Below are 16,143 nucleotides of genomic sequence, written 5' to 3' on the forward strand. Positions count from 1 at the left end.
AAGCTGGAGCATCCGACACAACATGTCCATCATTGACTGCTGAGGTTTTCTATAGATCAGCCCCAGCCTCTGTTAACACAAAGAATCAATTCACTTTTATCGAAAATGTTTGTTGTAGGCATTTCCCAGAATATCGGACAAAGCGATCTGGTTGTGATGTACCAGTAGTCCATTACACTGTACATCTACATCTTGATCATCATAATTTAACTTTTGTCTAGACAGCTCTTAATATTGAGTGTCCATTAAAAAGATTTTATGTTAGAGGGCATCCCATTGTTTCATTTTAACCTATTGTGTACTGGGTATTTGCAGATAACCTATTGTTCTCAATGGCATAATGCATTTTTTAAAACTTAGTTTTATTCATTTTAATCGTCATTGTTCTTTAATAAAACATCATACCATATGCTGCTCTTTGCATCACATTACAATTTTCTCTTTTCAGATTATTTCCCCTTCTTCTCCCTTTCTTCATTAGAGGGTTTTTGCTAAAATTCTTTATTTTCGTTTTTTTTGCAGAATGGTACTCATCTCCAAGATGTCACGTTATATTTTAAAGCATTCAACAGAGATTTCTTCATTGATTTAAGTGTCAATAAGTAAGTACATAGATAAGCTATTGATACATAGATATTTGGCCTTCAATGCTAGTTACACAATGTTACACATAACATGTAAACAACAAATTGCATACAGGAATTGACAAACCAAAGGTTATTATTAATCATTTGTACATAGAACCCACAACAATTACATTGAGTTCTATTCTTCATCTCTGAGTGTTAATGGTCGTGTACCTGGGATATTAAGTTTACTCTGAAACGAAAGATCATCTGATGCTGAATTATTCACCAGCACATCGGTGATACGGCTCATTAACCGCTTCACAAGTCTGCCAGCTCCTTCATATTTTGTCAACATAAAGTAATGAGCGAGAGATACTGAAGCTCAACTCTTGAATGACAGGTATTAATGCACAAAAGAACCTTAAAATAACTCCATAGATATTTCAACATGGAAATTTACAGGAAATCAATAAAAATTAACTACAGATCTCGATGGAACGTGTTAACGAAGGTTTTTATAACAAAAGCTTTCACCAATTTAATTATTTCTGTCACTAGAGGTGTTGCATACACATTGTCTGGATTTCATTTGTATATTGACTGGGTATTCTATCTTAATAGGCTTCAAGACAATGTTCTACAGGAATACACCAAAACGTGTCCACCTTTTGCAGGTCATAAATCTCCATTAGTCTCTGCCCCTAATCTTGACACTTACTGTGCCTGTCCAGAAAATAGCTTGGGCTAAATTGTGATCATAGTATTGACAATTTATGGGGACCTGCATTTGATGTATGGATTTCTTGTCGGCTAGCTGTTGCCTATCTATGCATCTATATCTGATTATATGGGCATAGTTTGTATTCCATGCAGTGTAGAATGTGTTTATGGTCTCGTGGCATGTTCATAATAGTCTTTGAAGAAAAACAGCTTTTTAGTGAGAGAAATGTGGCTTTGTTTCTGCACAGAGGAGAACATCTGTAGACAATGAAATAAAAATTATAGAAGTTCAAGCTTAACAAACTACAGCACACAAATCCAAGTTAATTAGTTGTGTTGTAAAACTCCTAAGATATGGTTCTGATATCTTGTTTAACATAGAGGCTGTACATGTACATGTTTCTCCATGTTAATTAAGATGAACAGGAAGTGTGTTGGGAGTGCTTTGGAAATAAACCATGTCAAGTAAAACATGTTTTGTGTTAAATGTAACTGGCCGGGGATGCACAGAACCAAGGATTTTAATGTTTCCCTGTTGTTCAACTGATAAGTCAAGAAGTTATGATGGTTGAAGAGATCTCCTGCCTCCTTAGTCAAGCTCAGTTGGAGCAGTTTACTTTTTGGATGGGAGATGATTGGTAGCCAAGAATGGTGTCAGCTCTATAATAATTTACCTTTTGGTTTTGCTTCTTTTCTTTTTCTTTTCTTTTTTTTAAGCTCTATGCAAGCCTTGTGTAATGGAGCAGGTTACTTTGTGGTGTCAGTTTCTTAATTTACCTGTAGGTGTGGTCAAGGTTTTAGAAGCTTTGTATACCCGTGTTATATGCAGCGATTGTAAAAACAATACACAGTGTGGTTTTACATCGAGGACTAGAGCTATTGTATGACAGGAAACCCCACTCCTTCTGACAAAAAGATTCTTATACTGTGTGTATTGATATTTGGAGAGGAAGAGGAAAGGGATTTTGAGGTAGATTAGGAGTGGATATATTGAATTGCAACACATTCATCCTCGAGAATATCTTGCCTGTAGTTTTGTTAAATTGCTGTTTAATACAATCAATTTCATAAAGCAACAAACCAATTACATTGGGGCATATCAATTGACATGAATTTTGTTTTTCTTTTTTGGTGCAGAGCACTTGAATTGAGACTATATATACCCTCATGTGATATTCACAGCGAGGAGATCACATATACTCTACATAGAGGTATAGATGAAACAGTATCTGGATGTTTTGATCTTTCTCCATTCTTTAGTCTCATTGGTTCACAAGCACTCTTGACTGGTCAGACAGCTTTGTTTATAGGTTAATATTCTAAAGGAATGTATATTGATGCTGTAGACTTAATTCTGTAGGGGTCCCAGGGTAGGCAAATGGTCTCTTGACATCAGAGGTTGACCTTTTGGTACACCATATATATGTGAGCGATCATTGACTATGTAAATGTAAAGAGAGAGAGATAGAGGAGAAAATTAGGAATTGAATATTGCATGAGGCATGTTTTGTAGCAGTGAAGACAGGCAGTCTGAAACTGGAAGCTCAAAATCAGTGTAGATAGTCGATCACGAAGCAAAAAACCAAAGGAAGGATCAAATGGAAACAAGACCAAGTGTCTCCACCGACCTCCGGAGAGGATGGATGACAGTAATTGTAGCAGATTAAGATTGGTCCCCTCCGGATCCTGGTCTGGGTAAAAAGGTGTCAAGGAATATCTGCTAATCAAATCATCATTACGCAGATCAATATCCACAGCAGTCAAACACCCCGCCATTAAAGCACTGATACAAGTTTCATTATGTATACTACTCCTCCACTGGTTTTTTTTTTTATATCTCAAGCTTCTGTTGATTAAGTTTCTCTCAGGAATATGCTCAGCATTCTCTTACAGCTAATGGTGATCAATAGTGACACAGAGCCCCCATTGAGGCTTGGTGCATTAATAAAAAGCGGCCTATGTCCTAAATTTGTTTTCTAACCCTTTAGTCAGGATGCTCCCATAGTCTCACAGATTTTAAAGCATATTTGTCATGGAAGGCTGTGTTCTCCGTCCTCATCAGTTTAAATTGATATTTTTTGCCAATTTTCCATGGCATTGATTGGAGATTCTACATCAATATGGTGGTTGCATGCAGCAGCCGTAGGTCTACAAAGTGCTGATTCAGCAGAATCTGCCAGTAATTATTGTACATTGCTTCAGACCATTTACCAATTTTTTTTTCGTTTTGTCTGGAAGTACAGTTCTATACAATGGTTGGATACTTTATATGTCTGTTTTTAATGAAAAAAGGAAATGGAGAAGGCAAACTAAAGCAGTTGCCGAACCCAAAATAAGCCCATCACTCAGTTGTGGCTAAATCATGTAAAAACAGAGAAAAAATAAACCCAAGTGCTAGCTAACTGTCCATGACAGAGAGGGTTTTTTTGGTGAAAGATAAATCATCACAGGCAATATAACATTGTCTTCATCTGCTGGGGCTGCTAGAACACACACTGTTGATTTATGTTGGTGTGTATTGCTGTTTGTCCTACAGATTCTCTGGCAGTTGAATTTTCTCCAGTTTTGTTAAATTCAAGTTTGATGTACCGCTAGTTGTTTGATTAAAGGCATTTAATGGATTGAATGAAGGACAGGTACATGTATTGGAAAAATGATTGAAATACATTGATTTTGTCTCCATTTGTATACAGCAGCTATAACTGTATTAGATGATAGGTAGACAGACTGAAAATTCACAGTAGATGTATGTAAGGACAATATGTTGCTGATCCAATATTCTGGATGATAATCAAAATAGATATGTTCAATAGAGGAAGGAACAGAGCATAACCATCTCCTCTTGACTTTTTATTACTCTGAACAATTTGTGGTGAGCTACAAACAGTGACTGGAGTGGCATAGAATGCGATATTTAACATGTTTTGAACTTGTACAAGAATGAAAGCTTGAGAAAAAAATATCCATTTTAATAGCTCACTGGGTTATTGAGAAGGAAAGAAAAATATCAGCTGTTTATACTTATTGTGATCAATCAAAGCTCTTTTTTTTTTAAAGTTGGGGGGGGGGGGGTTAAGTGTTTATATTATACAGGGATAGTAAGTGCATCAAGATAATGGGGATCAGGCATTCATAAAGTACAGGGGGAACATCGTTGAGGAGGATGAAACTGGGTCTCTGTTGATATGGTATAATTCACTTAATGGAGATAAAAAAGATTGGGAGGTGGCTGAGGTCATTTACTTAGGTGGTTATCCTCGGGGCCCAATGATGTACTGGTCTCTCTCGATCTCTATGCTAAGTAGTTCAGCCATGAACATTCTGAAATGTCATTCAAGGATATCATTAGAGACGCTGAAGAGGGTAGTTGAAAGCGCCCTCGAAAACAATTATATTATGGCCTGGTAGATAATGATGTCAATTATCCATCATGGTTTATTCTTCTTTTCTTTTTTGTTTGTGGATTGATTCAGTGGTATATGACTTATCACGTTATGATATTGATGCATTGAAAACGTAAAAAAAAAAAAATCCCTATTGTAGCGGACTATTTTGGTCACACGCAACATGCATAAAGTGTAACAATCACAATGATATGAAAACGTAGGATTGTCATAGGAGCTGCAATCAATGTGTCAGATACGTAATCTGTGTGATGATAAGGCCGCCGTCTCCAGTAAATGTCACAGAAACATGGCAAGACAAAACGGGGAGTCCGGGCCAAAATTAATGGCATCCTTCTCATCCCATTGGCTTAAAAAAATCATCATTGTCAAGTTTTTAGTAAGTGTATGGTAGGCCATATCTATGAAAGATACAGGCAGAATATTTTGCTGAGGGGATTGGATAAGGTTCAGGAATTCTTCTACAGATTGTATGATAGTGGATGACAGTTGTTATAATACTGGTACAAGATCAGAAGATAGCCCTCATTGGTTTATCTGCTTTTTTTCCTGACTTACCTAATTAGATTTATGGGTAGAAAAATTGGACCAATACCGATTTGTGAAAAGTTTTGAGTTAATTGATATCAGTACATTATAGGTTATTAATCAATTTTGAACTTTTAGGTTCAGAATTTGTCAACTGTTTGATAATGTCATTTACACTAAATATATACCCCTGCAAAAAAAAATTAATATACCTGGTAAATAGACAAATAGAAAAACCATGTATCTTCTGTTGAAATGTATTTCCTAATTGTCATGAATGTTTAGTAGTAAAACACAGAAAAAGGCACTATCCTCTTAGTGCCATATACATTGTATGTGGATTTAAAAATCTCTTTGTTCACCTAGAGGAGGAAAATTGAAGTTTATATCTGTCAGTGAGCGGTGCAGGTGAGGGGGAGGGGGGGAGGTAGACATGAGATGCTGTTCAGCAGTGATCTATGACTGATTGGCAGGGAATCAGTATTTAGACTTGTAGTAGCAGAAGCACAGACATTTGTTTACATAACAGGGGGAGAGATGATCCCCTCATCATCAATTTATCACTCCGCTGAGTCATTTAAAAGAAGCCATTGCCTTCAAATATTGAAGGATTCTCTTTTATGCCAGTGTTACTGAACCAAAGAGAGAGACACGGAGGTTTTCCGGTGCATGCGGGGCAGCTTGTTCTGACTGTGTTAGGGTTTTCTTACAGTTTTATCATCAGACAATGAACATTTATTAGAAGTAAGGATATTGAATGATTACTTGGGGCCTAAATTAGGTTAATAGAAAGAGATTGTTGTATCGATCCTAGCAGCAGTATGGCGATCTTTCTGGGCTGTACCAAAATGGCTTCAAGCATGCATAATTCAGAGGACATATGCATTGCTGTTGTGTGTTGGTCCTCCTTTGTTCTCCACAGAACCCTCATCTGATCAGCTAACTAGCACCTGTTGTAATGTGATGATAGGGGGAGTTAATTGATTGATGATTTTATTTGATGGGGGAAGGGAGGGGAATGAAACATTACTGTCATTGAAACTAGTTGGTTGTGCATGGGTGACAGAGCAAAACTGGGTTTTTTCTTCTCAGCATTTTGACCATTAAATGCAAATATAAATGTCAGTGATATTGATTTTTGTCTTGATCACAAAGAAACGTGTGTATTTTCAGTAGCTGGTTTCATCTTTATTTTATGAACATCTCTTCTATTTTTATGGATACCATTGCCATGTTGCAAAATTGAATTATTCTCTTTGAAAGAGAAGTGGACAGGCTTATAATTGTATACTGCAGTATAGCATTCAGTGATTCACCCAAATTAAAGGCATAATAAAGACTATATCTGTCTACATTTTAAAAGAGAGTAAAGTTAAATGTTCATCATAGAAAGATGACAAGAACTTAGTTTTATGGTATAAAGTTCATGTTGACACATATTCATCCTCAAAACTATGAATATTACTTAATGCACAAAAATACCCATGAAAATTAATGCAAACACAGATAAAAATTACTTAATTATGTACTAATTTTTAGGAGAGATATGATTGTTATTTTTGATCAAATATTATTAATTTATTTTGTAGGTATTTATTTTCAAAGAATTTTATAGAGAAGAAAATTCATAGAAATAATGGCTTCTCTATACACAAGCCTAAAATAGAGGTACGTACAGGGTTTGTTCTCCTAGTATTGAAGTAGTTTGTATAAATGTATTTACTACAGAATTAATTTTACTCACTTGGAGAAAAACAACCAACATTTATCTCAGAAAAAAAGCTTGTTAAAATTAATGTAGTGAATTGATCAGAGTATTATTTGAATTTGGAATTATTTTGATTCTTTGAATATAGGGCTTTTAAGAAAATTGCCCTTAGTTAGACTATTCATAAGAAAAATTCATGTTAGTTAAAACTAACACATCAAACAATAAAAATTCATGATACAATATGTCTAAGTTAGTCTAACTAAAGGCAATTTTCTTAAAAGCTCTTAATTCCAAGAATCAAAATAATTCCAAATTCAAATTAAATTCTGTTTGAGTTAAATACACTGTTATATTGAAAAATTGATTGCTATAATTATAGAGTAACAATAAACAATTATGAAAGGCAAAATTTTACATTAAAATGCAATAATTTATGAATTTGCGTAATAGAGTCTAGAATATTAGAGATAAGAAACATGCTGTGCTTGTTATAAAATCATTTAGAAAACCAATTGTGATAATAATGATAATGTACCGGTATGTGAATTATGTATTGCATTTGGATACAATTTGTTCCTTTTTCTTGCAGCAATCTTCTCATTGTTTTTACCATGGGTCCCTCCGTGGATTTCAACATTCCATTGTAGCTCTAAGCACCTGTGATGGTATAAGGTACGCTCTCCTGTTTTTAATAAGGTTGTCTGAATCAGACCGCATCCTTTGATGTTTTGATATATTCTGAGTCATCGGGAGTTAGAGGTCATCATAATTAGTGATTGCTGGCCAGGTACAAATGCCTCCAGGTGACTCTTGTTTATGAAATGGTGGACACAGGGGTTCTCAAAGATTAATGAACAGATTATAACTAAGACGCATTACAATATGTATCACTACAGAATTAGCATGAGTTCATATAGAGAATCTGTCAGTGTGGGATAAAACAATTTTTTTAACAAGTACATGTATACGAATGTTGATGAACATTGTTTTCATTGTATTGATTTTATTCTGAAACTCTAATCTGTGACTGTATCATAATTAGATCTGACCATTGCAGAATTAAGTTCTGCTCCTTTTAAGATGATGCTATTAGAAATGATACCTTTTGGTGTATAGTCCTGAATTGATTAATCACCTAGTCTTGATGAGATTTGCAATCACCCAGTGCAGATTGCATGGAATTGATCCTCCAACTCGTTTTTCTTCATTAATTGAAAATTTACTGTGGCAGAGCTGTCTTTAGTATAATTGGTTTGTCAGGTTGAGCCTTAATCTGGAACGCCACCACCGAAATGGTGCATTCCCCTGTATTTCTGATGCTGAATCTAATAAGTGATATAAGCAAGGAAAGTTCTAAAAATAAAGAATGCTGGAACCCACATATAGATGCTGCTGATTGCCATTATATAAGTCACATTTCAAACGTCTCGTGCCGTTATTTGATACAATAATGCTTAGCCTTTCTGTATGATATTAGTGTGGGGGTGATCCATACTTTCTTGATTAATTAATTACACTGTAGAAATTTCCAAAAAGTTCAGTTTTTTCAACAATTAAATTATGTTGCATTGTATTTTGTCTGACCTTATAGCCTACAGCCCAGGATTGGCAGTACATGAAACCTGTACTGTTAATGTAGGGGGAAAAAATATGAATTATGACTTTCCTTTCTCTGCAAAATGTCAACAGAAATGTGATAACAGGGGGTGTTACTAGGGCCTCGATTGTGGAGGGATTAGGCTTATCTCTCTGCAGGAGTTCTAGCTAGCTCAGCATCAGATTAATTTTCTCACACTGAATTTGAGGTGATAGATAACCACAGATCTGGGATGGGGTATTGATCAAATGATAATTTTTTGAGGATTATGTGTGTTTAAGGGCGAGATTGTCAGGGTATCTGAACTTCATTGCAACCTCTCTCCTGGTTGTCTTGGTTTTTTTATTTTTTTATTTTTTGATAAGTCTAGTGTAACATTGTTATATAACAGGTGTTTCATATATTGATGCATATCTGAAGTTGCGTGCGATATTCTGAATTATAAAGAAGAAAGGCAGATTGAATTCCCTGCATTTGATCTTTCTTAATCACCATAAAACCAGAAATTCACAGTCAGCAGAAAAGTTTATGTAAACTGACAACTTCAAAGAGTTGAATTGTCATGGCCATTTTTAAATCATTAAAGCTTCCTGGAAAAAAAAAGAACTCTGTATGAAAATAAAGGAAATTAATACTCAGATTTTATTTTTGATTTTTTTTTTTCGGAACAATGATTAATTGCTAGAAAAAATCATGTACATGTAATTAGAAATTTAATGTGGATCTGATGGTTTTAACTTGTTGACCATAGGTTTCGGAACCAACATAATTGTTCCTAAATAAACAAAAAGGATAAGGAATTTTATGATTTTGGAATTATTTTTTTGGAGAGGTATTTTTGTTTTGAGATTTATTTCATGATTTTGGGAATTAGGGTTTTTTGTTTGCTTGTCAAGATAGCCCCCCCCCTTTCAATTTGCTTCCGACGCCACTGTATCCACCCTCCATGATTCATAAGTCATAAATACCACAACAAACTTTGACCAGTTTACAATGATTAGGAAGATGGAAGAAATGTGTGATCTGTCAGTCTTTTTACACTTACGATTTGGAGAGGGGGGTGTAAGCAAATAAAGGCTGCAAGTGATTGTTAAAGAGATTGGTCAGTGTTTGATGAGGGAGGTTTTCATCCTACTGATGAAAGAGGGGTCAGGCCAGCCTGGATACAGAAACAACTTGTAAATGAAAACATACCATGGGTATATATAAACACAGCTCTATGGTGTTGTTTGGACATCAGGGAGCCATCGATAAGATCCAAACGTCACATTTAGGAGGCATAGATGGATTGGTTTATGGCATGATTGAAAACAGATAGCTACAGGAAGGATGAAAATCCCCCACTGAGTGTTTGATTCTTTGAGTTTGATAGTAGCGAAGTAATTGATTCTTAGTATTCAAAAAGGTTTTGGTAAGGGAGATAATGCAGCCAATTTTTGATTTGAAGGGAGATAACTCACAAAGGGCAGATGTAAGTGGTAGCTTGGGTAAGCTAGCTTACAAAAACCAATTTGTGTGGATTGCAAGAATTAGCAATGTATTTCAAGTATTTCAAGGATTCTTGTTTTTATGAGGGATAAAGATTATAAGATTTCCAAGACTTCTACTGATCTTCTGTACGGATAATACTTTAGAACATACATCGATCCTCAAAGACAGATTTTTATGTTGTTTGTTTTATAGCTGTTTGGTTCATTTGGTGTATCTTAAATTCAACTGTCATTCCTTTCATCAAGATATTGCTTAAATACAATTACTGAATTGATACAACTTTTATACATTTATACAACATTTATGCATCTGAGGGTGTATCCTATGAAATCAAAACACTTTTTCTTACGTAATGTTTTCTTTATCACACAGAAATGCATGCTCAATATTCTGATTGCTCTGAGAGACTAATGCCAACTAATGTTTTTGATTCCTACAGGGGTTTGATATCAGATGGGCGCGTCTCCTATCATATAGACCCTTCTCCCGAGCATGGACCGGGGCATCATAAATTGTACATAGAACCTGATGATCCGGTGCAGCGGCGAGGTATGTCGTTGTCCTGTCTGTGGTTACTGACCCCACACCATCAAACTCTCATAGTGGCTTAGACAGTATAAGTAGATAACACGATAGTCACAAGTCTGTTTATGGTTGCAGGTCTATATCATAATAAGACTTACAGTCCATGATAATTAGTCTAGAACCTTATGTTCACTAACCAGTGTTTAGATGCTGTTTGATATTTGTTCTTTCTCACTCAAATATCTTGAATATATTTTATTTTTACAAGCAATTATGAGATAGTGGTCAGATCCACATACTGTGGAATCATTTAATTTCGTGGGGGCCAATTTTCGTGGATTGTGGGTTTTTTGCATATTCGTTGGGATGTAATTTCGTGGATGCGTCAGTTTTTAGTTTCAGATGGTAAACTAAATCTTTTATAACTAATTTTCGTTGAGGATGTAAATTCGTGGGCGAGGGCTACCCACGAATACCACGAAAATTGAGCCACCACGAATTCTAATGATTCCACAGTATTTGTTTTTATGTGTAAACATTTTCATTGCTAAATGTTTTTTTTTTCATAAATTTCTTAGTGATTAATACAATATTTAATAATGAACATGCTGGATGGGATAAGCAGGAAACATGTACACCACACGTAATGTTATGTACTTATGGCTTTTTATGCAAAAAAAACAAAAAACAGTAATCCAATAGATTACCTCTTTTGGAACTAAACTCATAACAGATACTTAAATTAATTGAATTGCTGGAAATCATTTATAAGTCTCATGGGGCCATTTTTTGTGGCATATCTCATTACCAAATCAATCTTCAGAGTTGTTGAAGAGGAGTAATTGATGGGCAATATAAAGTATGCATGCATGCATCAATATAGATGTATCCAAAGAAACAAGCAGTGTAATTTCAGCCGTTCGATTCTAATCTATTTGTAAATTTCAGTTTGAAGACAGCCCATTATATCTAGCTGCAATTAGATTGCCCATATTTGCATATTGGTTTAAATTTTTTTCATTTGTTTATTCTTTTTCAGATGAAAAATTAGTACATTCCAGTTTGCATGCAAATGCAACATTAAATTATTTACATACCAGAGATTTCCTTCATAGGGTAGGTGATTTCTGTAAAAGTAATTAAAATAAAAACAGGTAACATATTAGAATGATAATTGGTTGCTACATGTAGCAAGCCTACCAGAGTAAACAATAATATTATTCATGTATTAGGGTTTTTTTTCTTCGGTCTGAACCAAATGAAACACTGTTTCATAATTAACTTCACATTTGCATGTAAGGCTATCATTAATCATCAAAGGCTTGAAACATACCGTAACTTTCATATTGCAACCAAATTTACTGTTAGTTCAGTTTCATATAACTGCTTTCTCGATAATTATGTTGTAACCATGGTGACACATTACATTGTAGGTCCGTCGTGAACTTCGGGGTCCCTATGATGGAAACAGCAATGCCCGGTTTATTGAGATGTACATTGTGAATGATCAAAGAATGGTATTCTTCACATTCTTTTTCCTTTATTATGGAAATATTGCTTTTTGATAAGACATTAGTGTCCTGTACCTATGCCTTATATTTAATTTTGCTAATAACAAAGGCTTTTTCTTTTATGAATTTATTCATATTAAACAATTTCTAAATATTGCTCAAGTTTATGAATTAAATCAGCAATCTGAAGATGGCTGCTATATGAAATAAACATTTCTACAGTTTTGCAGCAGCGACTTGTATTCATTATTTCATTGTTAGCTTTTTCTGGAGATGTTTCATTGTGTTTTAGTATGAGAGATACATGAGGCAGGACAGACAAGTGATACAGCGATCAAAAGACATCGTGAACATAGTCAGCAAGGTAAATCACTACTATATATAACATAGTCAGAAAGGTAAATCACCAGTATATAATGTAGTCAGCAAGGTAAATCACAAGTATATAACATAGTCAACAAGGTAAATCACCAGTATATAACATAGTCAGCAAGGTAAATCACCAGCATATAACATAGTCAGCAAGGTAAATCACCAGTATATAGCAAGGTAAATCACCAGTATAAAACATAGTCAGCAAGGTAAATCACCAGTATATAACATAGTCAGCAAGGTAAATCACCAGTATATAATGTAGTCAGCAAGGTAAATCACAAGTATATAACATAGTCAGAAAGGTAAATCACCAGTATATAACATAGTCAGCAAGGTAAATCACCAGTATATAGCAAGGTAAATCACCAGTATAAAACATAGTCAGCAATGTAAATCACCAGTATATAACATAGTCAGCAAGGTAAATCACCAGTATATAATGTAGTCAGCAAGGTAAATCACCAGTATATAATGTAGTCAGCAAGGTAAATCACCAGTATATAACGTAGTCAGCAAGGTAAATCACCAGTATATAACATAGTCAGCAAGGTAAATCACCAGTATATAACGTAGTCAGCAAGGTAAATCACCAGTATATAACATAGTCAGCAAGGTAAATCACCAGTATATAACGTAGTCAGCAAGGTAAATCACCAGTATATAACGTAGTCAGCAAGGTAAATCACCAGTATATAACGTAGTCAGCAAGGTAAATCACCAGTATATAACATAGTCAGCAAGGTAAATCACCAGTATATAACATAGTCAGCTAGGTAAATCACTAGTATATAACATAGTCAGCAAGGTAAATCACTAGTATAAAACATAGTTAGCAAGGTAAATCACTAGTATATATAACAAAGTCAGCAAGGTAAATCACTAGTACATGTATATGACTATACATGTGTACTGGGCCCAAACCTGGGGTCCATAGAAGCTATCAAAAGGAATTTGGCAACGAATTAACAAATATGTTTGTATTTATGTAAGAATCAGGTTGCAACCTGCTCTAAACCATCTTCCCAAGTCAAGGGTTTCTGATCTGCACCTCTCCTCACAAAAAGAATTTTTAATAATGCAACTTCTGTACATATTTGTATATCATCTTGGCAGGTCTGTGACTTAATTATAGTGAACTCTTGCAGTATCAAGTGAAAAGGATGTAAAAACAATTAAGTAGTGAACAGTTGACCACTTAAAATTATGATAATCATAAGATTTTCAGCATTGCACTGCGTAAATTATCTCTGTTATGCGTAAAGATGACTAGTAGTCAAACGGTTTAATGCACAACACATCTTATGTAATTTTAAATACTAGTGAGTTAATTTAAGATAAACGGTATTGGCCTGTGTCATCGATAGCTGTTAATGGTTCAGTATTGGCCCTGTCACATGACAAACACTGGTTCCCTACCACACATCCTTGCTGCTGATGACTAGGATGGGGCATGGCCTGCTCTGGAACTCATTATCATTGCTATATTTTATAAGTATAAATGTTTCAAAATTTATATGAATTTTTTTTTAAATTTCATTTAGGCAATTTTCACTTCAATCAAATTAGTGTTCGATTTTGCAAATGATTCAAGATATAGTCAAATACGAGGACAAACTTAGGTAAAAAGAAATATACTCTCTGAGATAATGCCAGTAATATGATGTATCAGGAACAGCTGCAATGAGGAAGTTATCTATATATAGTTTTAACAAAGTGCTGTTTTTTGTTTAATTTATCTAAAACAGAGATTCATGGTTTTATTTTAAAATAACTCATGTTTGGATTATAACCAAAATTCTGTATGCATGTATCAAGTATTCCTTCCTTAACACTTACAAGTTTGGAAATTTCCATTTTTCGATTTAAGTCAAAAACAAGAAATTGCTATCTTTATAGATATAGTACATTTTATTTTTTTTATTTTCTATGTTGCTAAATGGCCTTCAACAATATTTCTGTAATACACCTGTAGTGTCTAGGTGTGTCATACATACCGTATATCCTTTAATTTTTTAAATGATTTATTTTTTCGCTCTTTTCACGATCACTATTACATTGCAAATTATTGAATACGCAGAAATTTTATTCTATATGATAATTTATGATAAGAAAATTTTTAAATTGTTAAAAAAATGGCTGATGCAAATTAAAAATGTTTGGATCCTCATTTTCCCCATTTTTGCAAATTTTGTGACACACAAAAAAAAAAAAACCCAGATAAACGGTATACTGAATGGGTATGTTTTCAATTTGATAGCATGAATAATGATGGTATACTTGGTAACTCTTATTTAAAATTTCATTTTCTTTGAACTCAAATCTGTTACATGCATTGTCATCATGATAAGGTCAATCTTATTTCATTTGTTTTGTTTTAATTTTGTAGCTTTACAATCCACTGAATATCTACATAGCTTTGGTGGGAATTGAGATTTGGGAGCAGGACAATTTCCAAATACAGCCCCAGGCCAACGACACACTGGAGCGATTCCTGAACTACAGAAAATACAGCATTAACCCCAAGCATGAAAACGACAATGCCCAGCTGATCACGTAGGTTGCCAACCTCACTTAATAACTTCCTCTTTGAGGTGTTTAAAACCTTCATGTTTTTGCCACAAGTTGAAAGAATGAATCCTCTAAACATCAAAAATTGGCCCCATGATTTGCAGAGGAATCAGATTAAAGATTTTCTACATATTATTGACTCATCCTTTCCTTCAAACATTGAGGTTTTTAAATTTCAATTTTACTTTTTACTTACTTGCACTGTAATTAGGCATTGTCTCTATCAATATAGATATGTAGTATATTTGTCCAAAGAACTAAAATTTAGATTATCATAACAGTTAGTCTTGCAAAGTGTAGAAAAATCATTCTAAAATGATAATTATGGATTTTGCCTATAAAATAGAAGAGTACATAATGCTCTATTTAGGGCTGCTGCAATAGCTCAGTGATTAAGGCACTTGCTTTGTTAAGGAAAGATTTTTTGAATTCTGACAATAGCTACAGCAGACCTCAGATCATGGTATCTCAGCTCACATAGATCTCTACTACACAAAGTAGCAATATTTTGAAGCGGATCCAAGGATCTGATTTTAATCATAAAGTTCATACATGTTATTTGAAATGAAAGAGTGTCTTGATATTAGGCTTGAGCAACCAGTTCACTGCATTGGCCTTAAATCACTAAAAGTTCAAATATATGTATAATGCTTTTACCAGTAGCTGCTTATAGGTAATGGTATTCGCTCAGGTGAGAGATGATTATCAGGTATCCTGCACCTCCCCAAAAAATCACATTTTCAAAAGAAAAAACCCCCTATAACCAAAGCTAGTAATGACGGACACTTAACGTGTCCTCAAGTTTGTTTTTCATCATAGATGTCCTGGTAATTGTGAATATACAAAGTGCAGTTGTTTGCTAGCAGTGTAAATGTATGTATATTTCAGTGGCATGACCTTTCGTGATGGCGTGGTGGGAAAGGCCATCAAAGCATCTATCTGCACCCATCAGTATTCCGCAGGCGTTTCCATGGTAATCAGAGTGGCACTTTTATTTGTTGATGGCAAGACAATGAGGTTTAACAAGATGACCATTATTTCCCAAATATTATAGTAACTCAATTTAAGGAAATGAAATCTATCTGTTGCCTTACTGTTATTGTATGGTCCTTTTTGTATTGAAATCTTAATTTTAAATTAGTAC

At 34.4% G+C, this 16,143-nt stretch overlaps 1 protein-coding gene across 4 annotated transcripts in view; it reads left to right on the forward strand.

The window, feature by feature from the left end:
- The window catches only part of LOC128180050 (disintegrin and metalloproteinase domain-containing protein 12-like), a 35,799-nt gene that overhangs the window by 3,538 nt on the left and 16,118 nt on the right, over window positions 1-16,143 (forward strand). For 3 of the 4 annotated variants that reach the window (XM_052847843.1, XM_052847846.1, XM_052847844.1), the window contains exons 3-10: window positions 523-602; window positions 6,811-6,889; window positions 7,522-7,604; window positions 10,460-10,569; window positions 11,585-11,661; window positions 11,979-12,062; window positions 12,349-12,420; window positions 14,818-14,984. In XM_052847843.1, coding sequence (XP_052703803.1) covers window positions 523-602; window positions 6,811-6,889; window positions 7,522-7,604; window positions 10,460-10,569; window positions 11,585-11,661; window positions 11,979-12,062; window positions 12,349-12,420; window positions 14,818-14,984 — 752 coding nt within the window. Of the gene's footprint in view, window positions 1-522; window positions 603-6,810; window positions 6,890-7,521; window positions 7,605-10,459; window positions 10,570-11,584; window positions 11,662-11,978; window positions 12,063-12,348; window positions 12,421-14,817; window positions 14,985-15,887; window positions 15,973-16,143 lie in introns of all 4 variants that reach the window. The other variant, XM_052847845.1, reaches the window with a different exon arrangement.

Source organism: Crassostrea angulata, chromosome 4 (genome assembly GCF_025612915.1).
Source record: "Crassostrea angulata isolate pt1a10 chromosome 4, ASM2561291v2, whole genome shotgun sequence".
Classification (NCBI taxonomy): domain Eukaryota; kingdom Metazoa; phylum Mollusca; class Bivalvia; order Ostreida; family Ostreidae; genus Magallana; species Magallana angulata.